We start from the raw sequence: 25,554 nt of genomic DNA, 5'->3' as shown, positions 1-25,554 counted from the left end.
ATGGGGGTGGAACTCGGGAAGAAGAATGAAGAACTAAAGCTTGCTAACAAAGCATTGAAACTTGCCCTTGATGGCCAGCAAGCCATTAGGGACGAGTATCTTGGCTTGTTTTAGAGGTCTTGTACGAGGTTAAGCTGCACAACCCCAATGTGAACCTCTCCTACATGAGAGCTTCTTTTCATGAAAGAACACTAGCCCAGGGTAGAGAATTGTATAAGAGAAGCATGCAAACAAACAAGACCATTGTCCATTTTGAGGAGTCATCATCGGACCACTTCGATGAGGCTATGGCTAGCATACCTACTGAGGAAGTGGATGGCCAAGCTACAAAAAAAGTGGCCGGCCAGCCTGCACATGCCATGGTCAGCCTAATTTTTTCGCAACATAGATGTTGCAGCTTCTGACTCGACTCCACCTGCACCTGCACACGATTAGATTGACTTTCTCTGTATTTTGCATTTATAATTTTATTTTCATAGACATATTAGTACCATGTTATGTATGGCCTGCTAGCCTTTTACTTTTGAACAATACTTATTTTTGGCCTCAGGGCTTTCATGTTCTCACTTTTTACCTATAAGCAATTTGTTTTCAAACATTTTTATTCTTTAGCCCTAAATCCTTTTATCATGAATATGTGAACGACCAGACAGTCTTTAATCCTGGCTATCTTCTTATTACCTTGACATATAAATATCCAAATTTACTTTTCTTTATGCCTCGCTGAAGTATGCCTGCACTTGACTTAGAGGCAGGTTTAGTAGCTCATACTCTTCATTGTATGGACTAGGTGCCCCAAATTGATGACGTAGACTTACGGTCTCTTCGTCACTTGCAATTTACTGAGTTTCATAAACCTTGCATGGGATTTTTCTTGGGCTACTACCTGTTTTACGCATGTGGAACCGAAAGGAATAACTTTAAGAAACTAATCTTGTTATCAAGTTGTTTAGATACAATATATATGAACTGAAACATTGTTTTTATTCATCAATTGATCTTTATTGTTGTGCAGCTTACATACATTGAATCTACAAGCTTATAAAATAAAAGGTCTAATTCTAGAAGTCAAGTGGCTACCCTTACCATACATGCCAAGCAGAGGCCATCGTTGAAGAATTATGGGAGACCATGCCGAAAGGCCATGGGTACTAGTGTTGGGTTTTATGCCCTAAATAAAACTCTTTACAATCTGATTAGTTATCAATATAAGAAATTTGAAGTGATTGATGTTTGCATGAATTTCACATGCTAATGGTTTAAATATGTTTATTACTTTCACACACACAAAATCAGTTAAATCCAGATCATATGTTTATTCACAATTACAGTATCGTCGACACAGTGGAATGTGATTGTGATCATATGAATCAAAAGAATAGGTCCCTGTTTCATCAATGTTATTGGATTTACACTAATGTGATAATCAGCGATGATGTGTACTTACACTTGGAGTAAGTGTTATGTTCTTTCCAAGACATTAGTAAAGTATACTAGTTTCGAATGTATGGAGTATACATTGGAATGGACCGATATTGCAACTAAGTTAAGATATTACAAACTTACTGTTATACATATCTCTCCAAGTCAATATCAGTAGTTGATCTTAAGATTAAAAGAATCTAAATCCTGATATGCTTAGGCTCAACTCAGGAGTGCTATTCATGTTCTTTGATTTATTAGTTAAGCCTACGTTTAGGTCAGGGTGATACGTATATTTTGGGAACATGATAGTATGATTGAGTGGGAGTGCTGAACATAAATATGGAATTTATAGCTTCTACTGGTGTATAGAAGTAAAGTGATGATTCCCTTCGAGCTTAGCAAATAGAAGTAAATGGATGAGCTCTTGTTTAACTGACTATTTATTAGATCACTAAACACCATTTACAGGTAGCTAAGTGTTTTAAGGGGCAAAATACATTGAGGGGTGAGAACGGTAAAGAAATCCCATCTCGATGTAGATCATCTATATAGAGGATCTTTAAATCACAATAAGATTATAACAATGGTTAAATGAGATAGCATATTGATATCGTGGAACATACAATATGCTCTATATAAGTCTGAGAGTGCAATTCTAAGTTCTAAGAGTGGATTCAACGAAGAATTAATAAGTAGGAATTTACTTGGTAAATTTGGTTCACTTATTGGAAGCTCAGCATATAGATCCATGGTCCCCATTCTAGTTGAGAACATTCTGCTTGTAAGACTCATTAATTGATTCGTGATTGATCAATTATAATTCTAAAGTTAGACTAAGTCTAATTTTATGAATTTTCACTAAGCAGGGGTGAAATTGTAAAGAAAAGAGTTTCTAGGTTTATTTATTTATTAATGGACTTTATATGTCTAATTAATAATTAAATTAAATGACAATATTATTTAATAATCTATTTTAGTTATTAAATAATTAGTTTTGGCATTTAAAAGGTTAGAATTGGAAAATTGGCATTTTTGAGAAAATAGAAATAAAATTTGATAAAACTGCAAAATCAAGTGGGGCCCACTACTACACCTTGGCCGGCCACTAATTGAGGAATTTCAAATTTATTTTTTCATTATTTTAATGCCAAATAATTCCTAACCTAAACCTAGTAGTTGCCTATAAATAGAAAGTGATGGCTCAGTCAAATCACAAGTTTTCACAAGCTTTTCTGATAGAAATTTCTCTCTTCAGAAAAACTGAAGCCTTCCTCACTTTCTATACCTGGCTGAAACCCTCTCTTATCTTTTCTCCTTCATCAATTTCGACCCTAGTGAAAGAGTGAGTGCCCACACACAGCAAGCAGTAACTCAATCATAGATTGGAAGACTGTGAAGGATCAAACTTGAAGAAGAAGGACATTCGGGCTCAGATCTTGATTATACTCTGCTACAGAAAGGATACAAAGGTTAGAGATCTGAGTGGAAGGAGACATTAATTTCGCTGCATCAATGTAAGGTTTTCTTAACTTTATATGTGTTTAATTTATCGTTTTAGAAAGTTCATATTTAGGGTGTTTAAACAACATACTTGTGAGTAGATCTAAGATCCTGGTAAAATAAATTCCAACAACTGGTATCAGAGCCATGGTAATTGATTTACTTGCATGAAATTTGAACTTTAAAACGATTGTTTGTTATTTGGATGGTTTCATGTTGTATTGAGTGTTATATGATGATTGATTGATGTTTGTGAATTTTCGTGAAAAATAATTGAAATATTGTTTCTGGAATTATTTTTATTGGATAGTATGGAAAAAATTAAGCAAGTTACTTTTTTACAGAACTCAATTTCGATTTAATTTGAATTAGTTATGATTTTTTGAAGATTCGAAAAAAAGATAAGGGGGTTGTGCACTCACACGCGCGCGCGGATTCAGACAACTTCCCTATCTGAATTCCTCATCCGCGCGCGGACCTCGTCTGGTGCCTCCCTACGCGCACGCATATCCTGCAAAGTCCCCTGTTCCGCCGAGGTTACTCGGCTGTCACCAAGGGACGCGCGCGCGGACAATATGCTTGGCATATTGTCCGTACAGCTCCCAAAATTTTCGTTTTTCTTCATTTTTTCATGGAATTAACTTCCGATTTTTTGTGTAGTTTTGTATTTATAGATTTACTATTCCTAATTCAACTCTAATTATCATAATGAATTAATTTAATATTTTTTTTTTTAATTTAATTCATGATATTAGTGTAATTTGAATTTGAAATTAGTAAATATCTATCTTTTTGCCTTATTATTTATCTTATTTTTAAATTTGATTATATCTTATCTTATTTTTAAATTTAAGGTCAGATATTAAAATTTTTAAATTAATTTTTTTTTAAATATTTTGACCTTATTTAAATTTAAAATAAGATAACTATAATCATGTAATTTTAAATAGATGTAAGATATTTTGCTAACTTTTAAATTTTGTTATTTTATTTATTTAAATTAAATTTAAAATCTGATTTTGATATTTAATTTATCTTTTCTAATTTTTATTTATAAAATAACATTTAATTTTTAAAAGTAGTTAGCAAATTTTGAAATGATATTTAGGTTGGCTAAAACCTAATTTTTCAAAATTGTAGGTTTAATTTTAAATATTTTTTTATAATTTCAAAATTTAAATAAATATTTTTTTTTATTTTCGAAAATTAAATTTTAATTTTATTTTTATTTTCGAAAAATAAATTAATATTATTATTTATTTTATTTTTCAAAATAAAATATTTATTTAATTACTTTAATTTTCGAAATTTATTTATTTAAAATTAAATAAATCCTACTTCCAACTATCCAGCTAACCTTGTTGCAGGAGTATGTGGTTTTAGCTTGTGTGAAAGTTTTCAAAACCTATTATTACTTGATTGCAAATAGCCATGGTTACCTTTTGCCAGATCTAATGATCTGATGGCTCCCTTGGTCAAGTTAATAATTTGTAACAGGTAAATTTTACAATCTTCTTTCATCTGTGTATGACCTAGCAACATGATAGGACCCATCCAAAGTGTGTACCTGTGTGAGCCTATGTTTTTATTTTATTATATAGATGCATATAGGTTGTTGCTAAATAAAATGTCACACCATGATAGATTTTATTTAGGTCCATTTAGTTCTTGGACCTATTCAATTAATAACAGTTATTCATTTTAAGGTTAAATTCCTCTCTTTTGGGCCTCGTGTGAGAGTTGGGAGCCATAGAAGTGGGTACGACATACTGAACCCAACACCCCCTCACATGAACTACCCCAATTGTGAAGGCCCATTTGCCTGATTTGAATAACTGTACTAGGTTAATTATATTAGTTTGACCTAATAAAATTGAGTTAGCAACATAATTAACTTTTAAAATATATGAAAATTTAATTTTTATTTTAATATTTTAAAGTTAATTTTAAGAAAAACACTTTTAGTTTTAGATATTATTTCTAGACAAACTATTTGTATTTTTCTTATATTTAATTAAATATAGAATTTTAACTAACTAGATTCTTTCTGGAGCTTATTTAATTAAATATTCCTATTTAAGTTATAAATTAGTTGTATCAACTGATTTTTCTTATCTAACTTAAATTTGAATATTTGATTTAAATTTTAAATAAAGTTGAGGAATCCTAGGCATTAGTTATTAAAGATTCTTAAGATATTTTTTTTAAGTTAATATCTTTTCGAATATTAACTTAAAAAGGGAATATTTTAGATACTTTTTAGGTTAATATCTTTTCGAATATTAACTTAAAAAGATATCTTCAAATTAAGAGGTTATAACTTAATTTTTAATATTTAATTAAATCTAAATTTGAAATTATTTAAGTTTTAGATTTTTTTTCTATATAACTTAAATTAGATATTTTTCAAATTTTTGTTGAAATGATACTTAGTCAAATAAGATATTTTCTAGATAGTAATTTCTAGACTACTTATTATCTATAATATTTAATAGGAAAAATTTTATACTTTGTGAAATTAATTATTTAAATAATTAATTTTGGTACAAATTTTATTAAGTATATTTTTCCTAGTATTAAACTAGAAATTAATAATTAAGCCTTCTCTACACTTAATTATTATTTCTTGAATTTAATACATTTAATTAACTTGAAAATTTTAAATATCTAAGTTGATTTTCATCATGATACTTAAATATTTATTTATTTTTCATGACACTTAATTAAATAGAAAATTATTTTTCGGTTGAAATTTAATTTTTCAACTTAAATTCAAATAATTTTCAAAATATATATATTTTTCTTTATTTTATTAATCAATTTCGAAAATTGCATTTTATTTATGCAATATTTTTTGAATTTATCTTGAAAAATAGATTAAGTTGTAAATTAATTATTTATTTTAATTAATTCTTGGGCCAACTTAAATCAATGATTTTTTCATGTATTGATTAATTTAAAATAAAAGAAATTTAAAAAATATATATATTATTAGAAATTGAATTAACTAGTCAACAGAAAATCTAGGTAGGTGATATTTTTGCTTGAAGTATTTCTTTTCTATTTTTTTTTTCAAAATTTGTATAAATTTTTTTCTTATACTTTAAATTTTCAAACTCAATAAATATATTCTCAAGGAAATTTTTAAGTTGCTAATTAATCTAATTTAATTCAACTTAAATTAATTTCCTTAATATCTATATTTAAGATTATTACTAAGATGGAAATAATTACTTTTATTTCAATCACCATCTAAGTATAATTTTATAAATATTATATTAAATTCTTATTTTTGAATTTAAATTCTAAAATTTCGAATTTAATGAGAATTTACTTATTAAAATAATAAAGAAAATACATTTGAAAGAATGAGCTTTATTATTATTAAGATATTCGATCTCCATTGTGCGTTTTACATCGCGTTTGTTTTAGTGAGTAATCCTCCCTAATGGAGGAACGTTCATTAGCAATTTCGCAACGTTTAATCTCGAAAGATAAGTAGTTTGTAAGTGTTTTATATGGTATAGATCACCCTAATGGTGGCGACCATATTTGACTTGCAAATTGCGAAACAATGGTAGTAGCTCATAAGATAGAATAGCCTTGACTCTCGCCTAAACGGGACAACGCTGCATGCCAATCTTGATCGAATAAAAGGTTGCTAGAATGTTTAACATTTTAGATGAGCTGACAACTCTATTCAATAGATGGTAGCTTTGACTCTCGCGTAAACGGGACACTGATATCAGTTTATTGAAAAACCTTGGAAATTATTTAGGATTGATTTTTTTTTTAAGTATTTTCTCATATCATTCCTACTTGCTACGTGCTTATAATTTCTTCATTGATTTTGTTTAAACCATTATTAATTTCTATTTGTTGATTTCTATTATTTTGTAGTATCCTGTATTATCAAAATGAATCCCATGTTATCACTGTTGACTGAAAACAAGCTGAATGGATCTAACTTTAATAAGTGGAATGAGAACATTAATATTGCTCTCATAGGAGAAAGTGCCTTGTTTGTTTTAACTGAGCCGTCACCTGAAGTGCCTGGGGACAATGCTTCCAAAGCTGTGAAAGAAAAGTATGAGCTTTGGCAAAAAGCAAATGACAAAGCTCTATACTTTATGCTTTCTAGCATGGTTGATACCCTCAAAACTCAGTTTTCTAAAACCGAGAAGGCTAGTGAAGTTATGACGAAGTTAAATGAGCTATTCGGTAAGGCATCACTTCAGTCACGCTTTGACGCGACTAAGAAGTACATCAATGCACGGATGGAACCTCATCAAAACGTGTGTGACCATGTTCTCCTAATGTCAAGTTATTTCCAAGAAGCCAAGGATCATGGTGCTGAAATGGACAGTGCTACTCAAGTAAGTCTTATCTTGAATAGCCTGACTCCAACATTTCTACCATACACATCAAATTATGTCATGAATAAGAAGGAAATTGACTTTCATGAATTAGTCAATGACCTTCAAACTTATGAATATTTGATTGGAGGACCCAAGAAGAAAGGGAGTAAACCTCACAATCCTGGGAATGGTAATGGGACAATGAAACCTGAAGCAAATGTTGCCTCTGCTTCGAAGCCCAAATCGAAGAAGAAGTGGAAGAACACCAAGAAGCGAACAAAAGCCATGAAGAATAAAAAGGATGCTCCTTCTGGTGATGCTACACTTAAAGGAAAGTGTTTCTACTGCAATGAAAAAGGTCATTGGAAACCCCAATGTCCTAAACTTCTTGCAAAGAAACAAGATATTTCTATTTATAAACTTTAAGAGTTTTAGTGAATTATTATCCAATTGGATTTATAATTCTCGACTAACTTTGTTTATTTGTTTTCTTCTTCTTATAGGCCAAGCTACTTGAACTCAGATGAGTTAGATCAGAAAGCTGGACCAAAAGTGAAATCGTCCAGATGAAGATGAAGCTCTTCAATTTATTTTTGAATTAATTGTTTTAGTTTAAAGACAATTTAGATTTCAAATTTTAGTTAGGGATATTTATCCCTGTTTTTCTCATATTGTTGCAATACATTTTTTTATCATTAATAAAGTTTCTTAATTTTCGAAATTCAACATTGCAATTTATGAGATTGAGCTTCATTTAATTTATCTTCATCAATTATTACCACATTATATTTGTATGTTTGTATGTGTAAGTGTTTTTATTATTGATGCAAATTCTATTATATTTACAACTCTTCATAGAGTTATAATAAATAAACACTAGAAACTATTTCTATGTTTATTAATAATTGTTAATTCTAATACAATTATTAAGAATTTGTTAAATAAAAGGATCTTTTGATCTGATAGGGGTGGAGAAAAGTTAAGAAAACTATGCAGTTCAACGATCTTTTATATCTAATGAACTCTGGATAGTATTCAACTCCACATAAACTCTATCACACTTAGAGAATCATGATCTTTACAACCTTTAGGGGTGGATCATAATCTCTATATACTTAGGGGTGGAGGTTATCCACAAGTACCCTATATGTATATTCTTAGGGGTGGAGTCTATTCCACAATTCCCTATGTAACACATATTTTCTTTAAACATGGAAGTAATATAATGAGTTAGCTGTTATCCATATAAATCCTTGATCTTGATTGTATGTTCTATTTCTATTTTACTATTGTAAGTAAAAGTTTGATACCTATGAAAGTTCTTTGTTAAAGTTTCACACTACCTTAATTGAGTGGGAGAATTTTAAAATTCTATACCCATCTTCATCAGGTTGATACTTGTGATAGGTACTTAAGAACACTACTGAAAAGCAAATCTAACCATTCACATGGATAGGAATAGCTTATCAGAATTATGAGAATAAGATAAAGAACTCTAGTTCTGTCCATTCGAATGACTTGAACCTAGAATTCTTAATCCTCACAAAATTTGTTGGTATCATAATTTTGATTACTTTATCTCTGGCATGTATTTTTTACTTCAAATACTAGTCTGCTATGTTGATGACTTAGTCTTAACTTAATGATTCAGACTAATACAAAAGTCACAACTAGATAACTCTCCAAACAATCAGAGGTTAAAAGTATTATTTAACCAGACATCTTCTATTGAGTGGGAGCTATCTGAGATGTAATCAAATAGGGAACATTAGAAGATATTCAAGAAATATTTATGAAAGTGATCTATATGTTAGATATTAAGGAACTGTGTATCAGTTGTCCTTGTATCTAACCATCTAATTTCGAGATCTTTGAGATGGTGCTTACTTTGGGGGTGGAGGAATTATTGAATAATAATTCAAGCTCTACACGAGAAGAGTTATAACTTTGTAGATTCGAGATTACAAGAAAGTTATATTGCTGAAGAAAAGTCTACACTGTATTATCTCAATTACATATTTTAAAATATGAGAGATATGCCTTCTGTTAATTCAGATGTACTTTTAAAACAGTAAAGATTTCAGTATCCCTTGATGAGTAAAGTATATAGTAAAGAATGTTTCATAAGTGTATTTATGAAATAGTTCCCAGAAGTTTGGGTGGATTCAAATATACTACACTTGATCTGAAGATCAAGACATCAGATTGACCTATTTGCACAGTTTGTTTTATATTAGTGCAAGTGGGAGTTTGTTGGGTTTTATGCCCTAAATAAAACTCTTTACAATCTGATTAGTTATCAATATAAGAAATTTGAAGTGATTGATGTTTGCATGAATTTTACATGCTAATGGTTTAAATATGTTTATTACTTTCACACACACAAAATCAGTTAAATCCAGATCATATGTTTATACACAATTACAGTATCGTCAACACAGTGGAATGTGATTGTGATCATATGAATCAAAAGAATAGGTCCCTGTTTCATCAGTGTTATTGGATTTACACTAATGTGATAATCAGCGATGATGTGTACTTACACTTGGAGTAAGTGTTATGTTCTTTCCAGGACATTAGTAAAATATACTAGTTTCGAATGTATGGATTATACATTGGACTGGACCGATATTGCAACTAAGTTAAGATATTACAAACTTACCGTTATACTTATCTTTCCAAGTCAATATCAGTAGTTGATCTTAAGATTAAAAGAATCTAAATCCTGATATGCTTAGGCTCAACTCAGGAGTGCTATTCATGTTCTTTGATTTATTAGTTAAGCCTACTTTTAGGTCAGGGTGATACGTATATTTTGGGAACATGATAGTATGATTGAGTGGGAGTGTTGAACATAAATATGGAATCTATAGCTTCTACTGGTGTATAGAAGTCAAGTGATGATTCCCTTCGAGCTTAGCAAATAGAAGTAAATGGATGAGCTCTTGTTTAACTGACTATTTATTAGATCACTAAACACCATTTAAAGGTAGCTAAGTGTTTTAAGGGGCAAAATACATTGAGGGGTGAGAACGGTAAAGAAATCCCATCTCGATGTAGATCATCTATATAGAGGATCTTTAAATCACAATAAGATTATAACAATGGTTAAATGAGATAGCATATTGATATCGTGGAACATACAATATGCTCTATATAAGTCTGAGAGTGCAATTCTAAGTTCTAAGAGTGGATTCAACGAAGAATTAATAAGTAGGAATTTACTTGGTAAATTTGGTTCACTTATTGGAAGCTCAGCATATAGATCCATGGTCCCCATTCTAGTTGAGAACATTCTTCTTGTAAGACTCATTAATTGATTCGTGATTGATCAATTATAATTCTAAAGTTAGACTAAGTCTAATTTTATGAATTTTCACTAAGCAGGGGTTAAATTGTAAAGAAAAGAGTTTCTAGGTTTATTTATTTATTAATGGACTTTATATGTCTAATTAATAATTAAATTAAATGATAATATTATTTAATAATCTAGCTTAGTTATTAAATAATTAGTTTTGGTATTTAAAAGGTTAGAATTGGAAAATTGGCATTTTTGAGAAAATAGAAATAAAATTTGATAAAACTGCAAAATCAAGTGTGGCCCACTACTACACCTTGGCCGGCCACTAATTGAGGAATTTCAAATTGATTTTTTCATTATTTTAATGCCAAATAATTCCTAACCTAAACCTAGTAGTTGCCTATAAATAGAAAGTGATGGCTCGGTCAAATCACAAGTTTTCACAAGCTTTTCTGATAGAAATTTCTCTCTTCAGAAAAACTGAGCCTTCCCCACTTTCTATACCTAGCCGAAACCCTCTCTTATCTTTTCTCCTTCATCAATTTCGACCCTAGTGAAAGCGTGAGTGCCCACACAGAGCAAGCAGTAACTCAATCATAGATTGGAAGACTGTGAAGGATCAAACTTGAAGAAGAAGGACATTCGGGCTCAGATCTTGATTATACTCTGCTACGGAAAGGATACAAGGGTTAGAGATCTGAGTGGAAGGAGACATTAATTCCGCTGCATCAATGTAAGGTTTTCTTAACTTTATATGTGTTTAATTTATCGTTTTAGAAAGTTCATATTTAGGGTGTTTAAACAACATACTTGTGAGTAGATCTAAGATCCTGGTAAAATAAATTCCAACAAAATTTAACATCCCTTCCAATGTATACTCCATACATCCGATACTAGTAAACTTTGCCAATTCCCTGGAAAGGACGTTGTTGGAAATTATTTTACCAGGATCTTAGATCTACTCACAAGTATGTTGATTAACACCCTAAATATGAACTTTCTAAAAAGATGAAATAAACACATATAAAGTTTAGTAAACCTTACATTGGGTGCAGCAGAATATAATGACTCCTTCCGTTCTGATATCTAGCCCTTGATTCCTTTCTGTAGCAGAGCATTATCAATATCTGAACCTGGATCTCTTTCTCTGATTCTTTAGTGCTGAAACTCCTTCTTGCTGAAAGTCTTTCTTAACGATCTTCCTCACTATGATTGAGGTATCACTTGCTGTATGTGGGCACTACTCTAACACTAAGAATTTCGAAATCTTTAGGAAGAAGAGAGAGAGGGAGTGGTCGGCCAAAGATAGGGAGAGAGAGAGGCTCTGTAAAGCCCGCTTAGTTTAATTTGGAAATTAGCAGTTAATTATGATTAATTATGAAAATTATTTATAGCTATTTAAATAATTTATTATGCTGTTATTTATGGAATTCAGAAATGCATGGTTATGTCATTCAATAGTTTTCATATTTTGCATTTCCGGTGCCCGGTATTTTGGAACTCGGCGTTTAGCTCAGTAGGAATCACAACTTAGTATGTTAGTAGTTTGGGACGGGTTTTAGACATTGGGAATGTCGGGAATAACCGGGAATTTAGAATTTCCCAAAACTTGCCCTTTGGTATGATTTATGTGGTTTTATGGTGGAGGGGCAAAATGGTCTTTTTGCCCCATTAGTGTTTTGTCTTATGTGAGTTTATTAAATGAAATAGATGTTTATTTTATGTGTTTAATTGGCTGAAATAAGGTTTATGTAATGTGAGTTGATGTCATTTTATTTAAAAAAAAATACTAAGTTAAAAATTAGAAAAAATTGGAAAAGCTTTCTCTCTCTTTTCCCTCTCTCTCTTTTCGGCTGGTTGTGGCTGTGCTAAGGGCTGGGTTTTGCTTGGTTGATTCTAGTGGTTTAGCAAGATCAAAGTGATTTTCATTGAGGTATTTCTTTGTTTTAGTTTCTTACCTTGTTTTTCTTGAAATTTATGATGAAAATAGTTGATGCATGCTTGAATCTTTGATATTGTTGCTGCTGAAATCTTGTTGTTGTTTCTGAGATTTAAGCATGTTAATTTGTTGTTATTTAGGTTGTTAGTAATGAATGTTAATTGCTTTGCTCAAGTTTGGAATTTTTAGCTCAAAATATGGTTTTCAAAGAGAATTGGTTAGATTCTGTTGCTGTGATGTTGATGATATTTTTAGTTGTTTTCAGAAGCTGAATCATGCATATTTAAGTAGAATTAACCAGGTTTGAATGCATGTTAGAGGGATTTAACCAAGTTTGAGTTTTGAACTCAAAGCTTTGAGCTTTAATGGTGGATTTTGATTTTGTGCATGAAGCTTTGTTTTATCACTTGGAAAATGTTTATTAGGGTCTAATTAGCAGGTCTGGAAAGTTTGGTTGAGTTTGGAAACGTTTTGGTTAGAGAATTGAATTTTGAGATTTTTCAGGGTAAAACCAGTTACCCGGATTTTGCAGTAGGGTGAGAAACCGGTTTTTCTCAACTTGCCGTTTCGTGCTAGTTTCGGGTTTTCAGACAGTTTGTTTTCTGCTAGTTTGGGGGTATTTTTGTATTAAGTTACAGTAGGTTAAGTTTGGTTTTAAAACCTTTGTCCCCGTTGTGATTTAGCGTGTCACTTATCGGTGTTGTGATTTTTACGGTTTAGGAGCCTGTAATCCGCCGCTCAGCTAAAAGTTCCAGTTAGGTTGACCGGCACACCTGAATTCGGAATCCAGGTAAGATTAGTATAACAGTATGCATATGTAGATTACATGTTTAGCGTGCATGTAGGAAGCCTATTAGATTACATTAGTTATGTATGTTGGCTTCGAACCATCCAACCCTGTCACGTCGGTACGATGGAGTATGACCGACGGCGGAGTATGACCTGTTCGACCGATCAGGCTGCCACGTGGTTGGTGGTTCCGTACTATTGACGTATCCCGTCGGTAGACAGCCGGAGTATGACCGGCCGGAGTATGACCGGCTCGACCGATCGGGAGGATATAGTAACACGTCGGTACGAGCTAGAGTATGACCAGCGGCGGAGTATGACCGGTTCGGCCGATCAGCCGTTACGTGTCAATAGTACCGTCCCTATGAACGTTCGGAACTCGGTACCATGTTGGACATGGCGGTAGTGGCTCGATGCGTGTTGGACACGGCGATGCGGGACTCAGTATCGTGTTGGACACGGCAGTTAGGGTTATGATCAGGGGTATGGGCGTCTGATCATAACCGGGATTATGTATGAGTATTATTATGCTTTTCTTACTGAGTCTGTCGACTCACAGTTCTACGTTTATGTGTAGGTAAAGGCAAGGCTAGAGCTGATGGACCGTGAGCGAGCTTGTGAAGATTGTACATGTCGGGGCGGTTAGGCCTGGAGCGTACGATCATCGGGACAGCGAGGCTGATTTTGTAACTGGCCGCTAGGCGACGTTTATTTTGTGTATCAGTTAAACAGTTATATCTTTTTGTAAATGATTTTATAATCGGGATCCCGAGTCTTTTGTAATATTGTTTTATAAGTTTAATTAAAAAGCAAAATTTTAATTAATCACATTTTTCCATAAACCTCGTTGATTAGCAACGAGCTGCACAGTATGTTTAAAAATCACGTAATACGCCTACGTTAGTTAGGGTGTTACAATTTGGTATCAGAGCCGCCAGGTTGTCTTCCGAAGATCGTCACGACATGTACAATCATCATCAGCAGTTAGCTCGGTTCACGGTTTAGTAAGCCTTTATTGCTTTAGTAGTTTATTTTATTTAGTTATGAAAAAGAAAAGCCTGTTAGGAAGCATGTTAGTAGCCTGATAGTAGAATAGGCGCATGTTTCGTTTTTAATTTCCAAATTAAGCGGCATTAGTAAGCTCTCGATGATCGTGACCTGAAGTGCCAACTCGGGATTTCGAGGCGGTTCAGGCTAGATGGACGCCAGACGAAATATTAGGAGTCAGGGCATCTCAGTCGGGTCAGATCAAGGTCGAGGAGCTCAGTTCCCCTCAAGTGTTTTGGGCCGAGGTAGAGGTCCCAGGGGCAGGGTTCGCGGTTGGGGTGATGTTAACTCGCCGCAGGATGCCCAAGTCAATCAGGAAGCCCAGAATTGGGAAGTTAGGTTTGCTGAAATGCAAGCCCGAATTGAAGAGCAAGACCTCAAGATTCAGAGGTTGAGACAGCAAGGTGCTCCCGCAGTTCCTGTGCCCGTAGTTCCAGTGGCACCTGCCCCTGCTACCCAGGCCGAGATAGTGGTGGCGGCCAATAGATTGGAACCTTTGTACGAGCGGTTCCGGAAGCAAGCACCTCCGGTTTTCCTGGGAGGTCCGGACGTGATGAAAGCCGAGCAGTGGCTGACGGTGATTACCAAGATCCTGAACTTCATGGGTGTCACCGGTAATGACAAAGTGGTGTGTGCCACTTTCCAGTTTCAAGTAGACACTCTGGTCTGGTGGGACATGGTGTCTCAGATCCATGACGTCATCACTATGACCTGGGAAAGGTTTCAAGAACTCTTCAGCGCTAAATGCTATAACGAGGCGGTCAGAAGCGCCAAGAGAAAAGAGTTCGCCCACCTGACCCAGCGAGAGAATATGAGCATGACGGAATATATTACTCAGTTCAACCGGTTGGCGAGGTTAGCCTCGGGATTTGCGCCAACCGATTTCAGTAAGAAAGAAAATATCTCGATAGACTTAATGTGAAGATCAAGTATGACCTTTTGATCACTACCGACGATAAGACCATCTAAGCTGAGATGGCGAAGAAAGCATGGTGAGCTGAGGGCGCAGCTAGATGTATGTGGAATCAGTTAGGACTCCGGAATGTGGCGGGGCTCCTACTCCTCCTGCGTCAGGTTCCAGCAGGGGAGGTAGTGGTTCGGCCATGGACTAGAGGAGGAAATCACCCACTGCACCTAGTGGCTCAGGGCAGAACAAGAGGTTCCGAGGGAACCAGAATCAAGGTGGTCGTCAGGGTAGTGTTAAGACCCGTTATTCCTACTGGAGTGTTTCATTAGTAAAATGCATTCTCTGGGTGAGTGCTTGGGTCAAGGTTGTTTTTGTGTGGCTGCTAGAATCTCTAGTAAATTAGATAGACCGTATGATAGATATGAATCAGGGTTTGGAACCCTATTACCTGGCGGAGAATTGGTTATCTCCAATAGGTGGATTAGGTCTATGCCGATCAGGATAGATGGTAGAGAGTTAAGTGCTGATCTGATAGAGATGAGTTTAGTCGAATTCAATATTATTTTAGGAATGGACTTCCTATCTAAATATTCGGCGAGCATTGATTGTAAAAGGAAGATGGTGATCTTCCAACCGGAAAGTGAAGAACCATTTGTGTTTGTTGGTTCAGTTCAGGGATCTCGGATCCCGGTGATTTCGGCCATGTCAGCTAGGGGTTTATTGCACGGCAGTTGTTTAGGGTTTCTGGCCGTGGTGGTGGACACCACTCGGCCAGATACCATTCGGCCAGAGGACATCAAGGTGGTTCGGGAATTTTTGGATGTTTTTCCCGAAGAACTTCCAGGGTTACCACCTCAGCGGAAGATTGACTTCGTGATAGACTTGGCACCAGGGGTGGAACCGGTTTCCAAACCCCGTATAGAATGGCTCCAGCTGAACTTAAGGAATTAAAGATTCAGCTCCAAGGGTTGCTTGACATAGGGTTTATTCGGCCCAGTGTGTCACCCTGGGGAGCCCCGGTTTTATTCGTCAAGAAGAAGGATGGATCTATGAGGATGTGCATCGACTACAGAGAATTGAACAAGCTGACGGTGATGAATAAATATCCATTACCTAGGATCGATGATTTGTTCGATCAGCTTCAGGGGAAGACGGTCTTTACTAAGATTGATCTCCGTTCGGCTTATCATCAGTTGAGAATCCGAGAGGAGGACATTCCGAAGACGGCTTTCCGCACTAGGTATGGACATTACGAATTTCTGGTTACGTCATTCGGACTAACCAATGCTCCTGCAGCATTCATGGACTTGATGAATAGAGTATTCAAGGATTTCCTCGATATCTGTGTGATTGTGTTTATCGACGACATCCTCGTGTACTCTCAATCAGAAGAGGAGCATGAGTTACATCTTCAGATGGTACTGCAACGGCTTCGAGAACACAAGCTTTATGCCAAGTTCAAGAAGTGTGAATTTTGGCTATCTCAGGTGTCCTTCCTAGGGCACATTGTGAGCAAAGATGGGATTAAGGTAGATCCCGGAAAGATCGAATCCGTCAGGGATTGGCCGAGACCGAAGACTGTGACAGAGATCAGAAGCTTCTTAGGTTTAGCTGGGTACTACCGTAGGTTCGTCGAAGGGTTCTCTAAAATTTCAATGCCCCTAACCGAGCTTACAAAGAAGAATCAGCGATTTATTTGGTCAGACAAGTGCGAAGCTAGTTTTCAGGGGCTAAAACAGAGGTTGATTACCGCTCCAGTGCTAGCTTTGCCTTCGGACAAGGAGAAGTTCGTAGTATATTGCGACGCATCCAAACAGGGTTTGGGGTGTGTATTGATGCAAGCTGATCGGGTCATCGCTTATGCCTCCCGTCAGTTAAAGGATTATGAACAGCGATACCCGACTCATGACCTAGAGTTGGCCGCGGTGGTTTTCGCATTGAAAATTTGGCGGCATTATCTTTACGGGGAAAAGTGTGAAATCTTTACCGACCATAAAAGTCTCAAGTATTTCTTTAATCAGAAGGATCTGAATATGAGACAGAGACGTTGGTTGGAATTAGTGAAAGATTACGATTGTGAGATCCTCTATCACCCCGGAAAAGCCAATGTAGTGGCCGATGCCCTGAGCAGAAAGGGTCCCGGGCAAGTAGCTAATATGGTTCAGATCTCACCTCAGCTAGCAGAGGATATGGTTAGATCCAGCATTGAGTTTGTGGTAGGTCAGCTTCACAACTTAACGTTGCAATCTGATCTGTTGGAAAGAATAAAAGTTGCTCAGATGACGGTGAAGATCCGAGATGAGGTGTTGGCTGGTCAAGCCAAGGACTTTTCAGTGTCAGACAGTGGGATGCTTTTGTATAAAGCCAGGGTTTGTGTTCCGAATAGTGTGGAACTTAGGAATGAGATCTTTGAGGAGGCTCATTCTACCCCGTATTCTCTACATCCCGGCACCACTAAGATGTACCAAGATTTGAAACCGTACTTCTGGTGGAGCGCTATGAAGAAGAATTTGGTAGAATTCGTATCGAGATGCCTCACTTGTCAGCAGATTAAGGCTGAACATCAGAGACCAGCAGGGTTGTTGCAGCCTTTAACCCTACCAGAATGGAAATGGGAAGATATTACGATGGATTTTGTGGTCGGGTTACCTAGGACCACGGGTTTATTTGATTCCATTTGGGTAGTGGTGGATCGATTTACGAAATCTGCTCATTTTCTACCGGTTAGAACAACATTTACAGTGGATCAGTTGGCAGAGTTGTATGTCAGAGAGATAGTGAGACTTCACGGGGTACCGAAGTCGATAGTTTCGGACAGGGATCCGAAGTTCACCTCCAAATTTTGGCAAAGTTTGCAACGAGCAATGGGTACAAAGCTGAAATTCAGTACAGCATTCCATCCTCAGACAGATGGTCAGTCCGAAAGGACAATTCAGATATTGGAGGACATGTTGAGAGCCTGTGTTATGGACTTTGAAGGCTCATGGAATAAGTATCTACCGTTAATAGAATTTTCTTACAACAACAGTTATCAGAGTACGATAGGGATGGCTCCCTATGAACTGTTATACGGTAGGAAATGTAGATCTTCTATCCACTGGGATGAGACAGGGGAGAGAAAATACCTAGGTCCAAAGTCAGTGTAACGGACCAATGAGGCAATAGAGAAGATAAAAGCTAGAATGCTTGCCTCACAGAGTAGACAGAAGAGTTACGCAGATCCGAAACGTAGAGATGTTGAGTTCCAAGTAGGGGACCATGTGTTTTTACGGGTATCTCCGATGAAGCGGATTAAACGTTTCGGGAAAAGAGGCAAGTTATGCCCTAGATTTTCATGACCTTTCGAGATTCTCGAGAAGATAGGTCAAGTGGCATATCGGTTAGCATTGCCTCCAGCCTTATCAGCAGTTCACAACGTATTCCATGTCTCGATGTTGAGAAAATACGTTTCAGATCCCTCTCATATACTCAATTATAAGAGTCTTGAGCTACAGCCAGACATGACTTATGAGGAACAGCCAGTGCAGATCCTGGATAGAAAGGATAAAGTCCTTCGGAATAAGACCATAGCATTGGTCAAAGTTCTCTGGAGAAACAACAAGGTGGAGGAAGCCACCTGGGAGCTAGAGTTAGATATGAGAGCTCAATATCCAGAGTTATTCAGGTTAGATTTCGGGGACGAAATCCTTTTAAGGGGGGGATAGTTGTAAAGCCCGCTTAGTTTAATTTGGAAATTAGCAGTTAATTATGATTAATTATGAAAATTATTTATAGCTATTTAAATAATTTATTATGCTGTTATTTATGGAATTCAGAAATGCATGGTTATGTCATTCAGTAGTTTTCATATTTTGCATTTCCGGTGTCCGGTATTTTGGAACTCGGCGTTTGGCTCAGTAGAAATCACAACTTAGTATGTTAGTAGTTTGGGACGGGTTTTAGACATTGGGAATGTCGGGAATAACCGGGAATTTAGAATTTCCCAAAAATTCCCCTTTGGTATGATTTATGTGGTTTTATGGTGGAGGGGCAAAATGGTCTTTTTGCCCCCATTAGTGTTTTGTCTTATGTGAGTTTATTAAATGAAATAGATGTTTATTTTATGTGTTTAATTGGCTGAAATAAGGTTTATGTAATGTGAGTTGATGTCATTTTATTAAAAAAAAATTACTAAGTTAAAAATTAGAAAAAATTGGAAAAGCTTTCTCTCTCTTTTCCCTCTCTCTCTTTTCGGCTGGTTGTGGCTGTGCTAAGGGCTGGGTTTTGCTTGGTTGATTCTAGTGGTTTAGCAAGATCAAAGTGATTTTCATTGAGGTATTTCTTTGTTTTAGTTTCTTACCTTGTTTTTCTTGAAATTTATGATGAAAATAGTTGATGCATGCTTGAATCTTTGATATTGTTGCTGCTGAAATCTTGTTGTTGTTTCTAAGATTTAAGCATGTTAATTTGTGGTTATTTAGGTTCTTAGTAATGAATGTTAATTGCTTTGCTCAAGTTTGGAGTTTTTAGCTCAAAATATGATTTTCAAAAAGAAATGGTTAGATTCTGTTGCTGTGATGTTGATGATATTTTTAGTTGTTTTCAGAAGCTGAATCATGCATATTTAAGTAGAATTAACCAGGTTTGAAAGCATGTTAGAGGGATTTAACCAAGTTTGAGTTTTGAACTCAAAGCTTGGAGCTTTAATGGTGGATTTTGATTTTTTTCATGAAGCTTTGTTTTATCACTTGGAAAATGTTTATTAGGGTCTAATTAGCAGGTCTGGAAAGTTTGGTTGAGTTTGGAAACGTTTTGGTTGGAGAATTGAATTTTGAGGTTTTTTTGGGTAAAACCGGCTAACCGGTTTTACACTGCGTGTAAAACCGGTTACCCGAATTTTGCAGTAGGGTGAGAAACCGGTTTTTCTCAACTTGTCGTTTCGTGCTAGTTTCGGGTTTTCAGACAGTTTGTTTTCTGCTAGTTTGGGGGTATTTTTGTATTAAGTTACAGTAGGTTAAGTTTGGTTTTAAAACCTTTGTCCCCGTTGTGATTTAGCGTGTCACTTATCGGTGTTGTGATTTTTACGGTTTAGGAGCACATGTCCGTAATCCGCTCGGCTAAAAGTTCCGGTCGGGTTGACGGCACACACCGAATTCGAATCCAGGTAAGATTAGTATAACAGTATGCATATGTAGATTACATGTTTAGCGTGCATGTAGGAAGCCTATTAGATTACATTAGTTATGTATGTTGGCTTCGAACCATCCAACCCTGTCACGTCGGTACGGTGGAGTATGACCGACGGCGGAGTATGACCGGCTCGACCGATCAGCCGACACTTGGTTGGTGGTTCCGTACTATTGACGTATCCCGTCGGTACAGCCGGAGTATGACCGGCGGCGGAGTATGACCGGTTCGACCGATCGGAGGATATAGTAACACGTCGGTACAGTCGGAGTATGACCGGCGGCGGAGTATGACCGGTTCGACCGATCAGTACGTTACGTGTCAATAGTACCGTCCCTATGAACGTTCGTAACTCGGTACCATGTTGGACATGGCGGTAGTGGCTCGCACCGTGTTGGACACGGCAGTAGCGGGACTCAGTATCGTGTTGGACACGGCAGTTAGGGTTATGATCAGGGGTATGGGCGTCTGATCATAACCGGGATTATGTATGAGTATTATTATGCTTTTCTTACTGAGTCTGTCGACTCACAGTTCTACGTTTATGTGTAGGTAAAGGCAAGGCTAGAGCTGATGGACCGTGAGCGAGCTTGTGAAGATTGTACATGTCGGGGCGGTTAGGCTTGAGCTAATGACGTGTCTATATCGTGGAACATATAGAGCGTTCTATATGACTGAGAGTGCAATTCCAAGTTCTAAGTGTGGATTCAATGAGGAATTAATAAGTTAGGGAATTTACTTGGTAAATTCAGTTCGAATTATTGGAAGCTCGGTTATATAGACCCATGGTCCCCATACTAGTTGAGACCATACTACTTGTAAGACTCAGTTAATTGATTTTAATTAATCAATTATAATTCTAAAAGTTAGACTATGTCTACTTTATGAATTCTCACAGTTTAAGGATGAAATTGTAAAGAAAAAGGGTTTCTAGGTTTAATTATTAATTAAAAGACTTTATATGTCTAATTAATAATTATTTTAAATGACAATATTATTTAATAATCTATTTTAGTTATTAAATAATTAGTTTTGGCATTTAAATGATTAGAATTGGAAAAGTGGCATTTTTGGAGAAATAGAAATAAAATTGAGGAAACTGCAAAATCCAAGTGAGGCCCATTTCCCTCTATGGCCGGGCACTCCCTTTGTGTTTCCCAATTATTATTTTCAATTTTAATTGCCATGTAATTGCTAATCAAAGCCTAGCAAAAATAGGAAAGTGGTGGATCACACTAAATAAGGCAGTTAATCAATTACACAGTAAAAGAGGAAACTGTTTTATTTGGAAAGTTGTGCTCTCCCTTCTCCCTATATAAAGAAATCTTGTTCTCTTCTCTTGCATGGATGATAAGCCATGAAATTGAGAGAGAAAAATAGAGAGAAATTTCGAAATCCTTGTGAGATGAGTAGTGCCCACACACATCAAGTGGTATCTCAGTCATAGTATGTAAGACTATGGAATTTCTGCATCAAAGAAGGAGAAAAGAAGATCCAGGTTCAGATCTTGGTGATGCTCTGCTATAGAAAGGAATCAAGGGCTAGAGATCTGAACGGAAGGAATCATAATATTCCGCTGCACCCACTGTAAGGTTTTCTAACTTTATATGTGTTTATTTTCATTGTTTTAGAATTCATATTAGGTTGTTAATCCAACATACTTGTTAGTAAATCTAGATCCTGGTAAAATAATTTCCAACACCACATCGCTAAATTCTCACAATTGTCGAGCCCAAAAATATCGTATTTCATTAAATAATTTCTCAATAATTAACCTAAGTAAGATCATAATCTTACTTCGTTTCCAAAATAATTACATATTTAATAAAATATGTCTATTTAAATATTATTTATTTTCTGGGATATTACATGGGCCCTTACCCTTTTGACTTCATCTTTGAGTGCTTGGGCGTGATATATGTCTGGCAACCTCCTTTTCTATTGTACAGGTCAGAAGTTTGGATCAATGTTGAGAGCATGGGTCATCACTAAGGGGTCTATTCTGACCATGTCTTCGTGTGACCATGCGAAGAGGTCCAGGTTTGCCCTTAAATTTTTTATCAATGTCGATTTTATTTTTAGTGCTAAACCCTTCACAATCTTTAGTCTTCTAGCTAGAAAAATGTGATTAACCTCGACTTCTTCCAGTTCTTCTACAAGTTCAAAGCTGTCTGTAGATCTTCAAAGTGAGGATCTATGTCTGCCTCCCCACTTTAGGCTGGACTTCATTGCCCTTTGTTGGGCTCTTCGTTAGAGCTTTTGGCCGACATTTTCTCTTTCTTGGCTTTGGACAAAGCCAAGTTGTAACAATGACGACCAGACTATTGGTATCCACTCAAACATCCTACGCTATGCCGTGTTGGTAACTTCCACCAAAGGTGGTAGATGATATTACTACCTTTAGGTCATACAGGGCTAGATGACCTATCATGGCATTAAAAGTTGAGGGCACATCGATTACAACAAACCGTGTCATTAGTGTTCTGGTCTCTCCAACTGTCAGGGGCAATCAAATGTGCCCTATGGGTGCAATGCCTTAGCCAAAGAAGTTGTACATTACTTGTGTTGAGGGTGCCAAATCAGTTAGTGGAGCCCCATCTTTTCATATGCTGATTGCAAAAGATTGTTGGAGGAGGCTCCATTGTCCACCATGCACCGTGCAACTGTCATATTCTTGATTTATGTAGTAATGACAAAGGGGTCATTGTGTGAGATGTTGACTTGAGCAGCATATTCTTTTGAGAAAGAGATAGTCGACTCTCTGAGCTTGGGTTATTTGGAGCCCTTTTTTTGATAGCTAGGATATCACTTTTAGGCTCGTGACGTAGTGTCCGAGCATAGCGTTCCCTAGCCTTGCTGGTCTCGCCTGCAATGTGGGGTCCGCCAATAATGACTCCTAAGTTACCACCACTTGAGGTTGCATAGGGTCTCTGTTCTAGGCAGCTTGTTCCTGAGATTGGTCGTTTTGCACATAACAATGCAAGTGGGGATTATTCTTCCTTATGAGGAATTCAATCTCCCTCTTCAAGTTCTGACACTCAGTTCTTGTTTATGTGGATGACATATCGATTACTGGGGCTCAATCCAAAGATATACAACAACTCATCTCTCATCTAAACAACAAATTTGGTTTTAAAAGCTCTTGGACAAGTGAGTTACTTTCTTGGCTTTCAGGCACACAGGACAGATTCTGCCATATATCTCTGTCAATCCAAATATGCAATGGAAATTCTCCACAAAACCGATATGTTGAATGCTAAGTCCTGCAATACTCCCATTTGTCATGGTTACAAGTTGTACAATACCAACAGTGAGGTGTTTTCTGACCCTACACTCTACAGAAGTACCATTGGGGCTCTTCAGTATCTAACTCTCACTCGGCCAGACTTGTCTTTTGCTGTTAACAAGTTAAGCCAGTTTATGCAATCCCCCACTCTTGCTCACTGGTGTGCATGCAAGAGAGTTTTAAGGTACATTAAAGGTACTATGACCAAAGGTTTAGTCTTCAAACCTGCCTCTCGATTAACTCTTGAAGGGTTTTCTGATAACGATTGGGCATGTGATATTATCGATCGGAAGTCGACTACTGGTTTTTGTGTCAAGCTTGGTGACAACTTGATTTCTTGGGGGTGTTGCAAACAAAGAGTTGTCTCTCGCTCTAGCACTGAGAGTGAATACAGGTCACTCTCTACTACAGCAACTGAAGTGGTCTGTATTGCCTCAGTCTTAAAAGAAATTGGCATAAACCTTCACTCCAAACCAATGATCTAGTGTGACAACCAAGGCGCTCAAATGCTGGCTTCTAATCCAGTTTTTCACTCTCGCACTAAACACATCAAAGTAGATGTTGTTGGAAATTATTTTACCAGGATCTTTCTACTCACAAGTATGTTGATTAACACCCTAAATATGAACTTTCTAAAACGATGAAATAAACACATATAAAGTTTAGGAAACCTTACATTGGGTGTAGTGGAATAATATGACTCCTTCCGTTCAGATATCTAGCCCTTGATTCCTTTCTGTAGCAGAGCATTATCAATATCTGAACCTGGATCTCTTTCTCTGATTCTTTAGTGCTGAAACTCCTTCTTGCTGAAAGTCTTTCTTCACGATCTTCCTCACTATGATTGAGGTATCACTTGCTGTGTGTGGGCACTACTCTAACACAAAGTATTTCGAAATCTCAAGGAGGAAGAGAGAGAGGGAGTGGTCGGCCAAAGATAGGGAGAGAGAGAGGCTCAGTTTTTTCTGAATGAAAAGTCAGAAGAAAAGTTAGTGTTATTTTCCTGAAGCCTTCACTATCTATTTATAGCATTCAACTAGGGTTAGGTTTGAATTATTTGGCATTAAAATAATGAAAATATCAGAGGGAAAATCCTACAAAAGTGGTCGGCCATGCAAAGTGGATTTTCGCCTCCCTTTTTGCAATTTTGTAGTTTTATCTTTTCTGCATCTAATTTTCTCAAAAACGCCAATTTTCTAATTCAACCATTTAAACGCCAATTCTAACTATTTAATAACTATAAATAATTATTAAATAATATTGTCATTTATCATATTTATTAATTGAACCATACAAAGTATCATAATTAACAAATATGCCCCTAAAACTCTTTCTTTACAATTTCGCCCTTACTTAGTGAAAAATTCACAAATAGACATAATCTAATTTGTGAATTATAATTCATTAATCAAAACCAATTATATGAGTCTTACAATCAATATTATCTCAACTAGTGGGGGGACCATGGGTCTATATAACCGAGCTTCCTATAAGTAGATCAAGAATTTAGCACTAAAATTCACTAACTTATTAATTCTTCGTTGAATCCACGCATAGAACTTAGAATTGCACTCTCAGTATATATAATGCTCTATATGTTCCACCATATAGACACATCATTAGTTATCCATTGTTATAATCCTAATTTGATCAATGATCCTCTATATGAATGATCTACACTGTAAAGGGATTAGATTACCGTTACACCCTACAATGTATTTAATCCTTAAAACACTTAACCCCGTATAAATGATATTTCAGCTTATGTGAAATGAGATCTCCACCATTTATTTTCGTTTGGTCAAGCTCGAAGGAGATCATCCTTTACTTACTATT

The 25,554-nt window shown here is 36.0% G+C and overlaps 1 protein-coding gene across 1 annotated transcript; it reads left to right on the top strand.

Moving 5' to 3' along the window:
• LOC115696644 (uncharacterized mitochondrial protein AtMg00810-like) lies at positions 1-24,203 on the top strand. Its single transcript, XM_030623536.1, has 3 exons — positions 1-95; positions 188-362; positions 23,607-24,203. Exons 1-3 carry the CDS (start codon positions 1-3, stop codon positions 24,201-24,203), a joined length of 867 nt encoding a protein of 288 aa, XP_030479396.1.
• Positions 24,204-25,554: the final 1,351 nt, after the last annotated feature.

The sequence above is a fragment of the Cannabis sativa genome, chromosome 7, assembly GCF_029168945.1.
Source record: "Cannabis sativa cultivar Pink pepper isolate KNU-18-1 chromosome 7, ASM2916894v1, whole genome shotgun sequence".
NCBI lineage: Eukaryota > Viridiplantae > Streptophyta > Magnoliopsida > Rosales > Cannabaceae > Cannabis > Cannabis sativa.
The sequence above is the reverse complement of the archived record's forward strand: the minus strand, read 5'-3'. Positions and strand labels throughout refer to the sequence as shown.

Coding starts and splice junctions, on each gene's coding strand:
- LOC115696644 (XM_030623536.1), top strand. CDS start 1: ATGGGGGTGGAACTCGGGAAGAAGAATGAAGAACTAAAGCTTGCTAAC. Junction 96..187: donor CAGCAAGCCATTAGGGACGA/GTATCTTGGCTT, acceptor TTTTCATGAAAG/AACACTAGCCCAGGGTAGAG. Junction 363..23,606: donor GCCAGCCTGCACATGCCATG/GTCAGCCTAATT, acceptor CTTGGCTTTCAG/GCACACAGGACAGATTCTGC.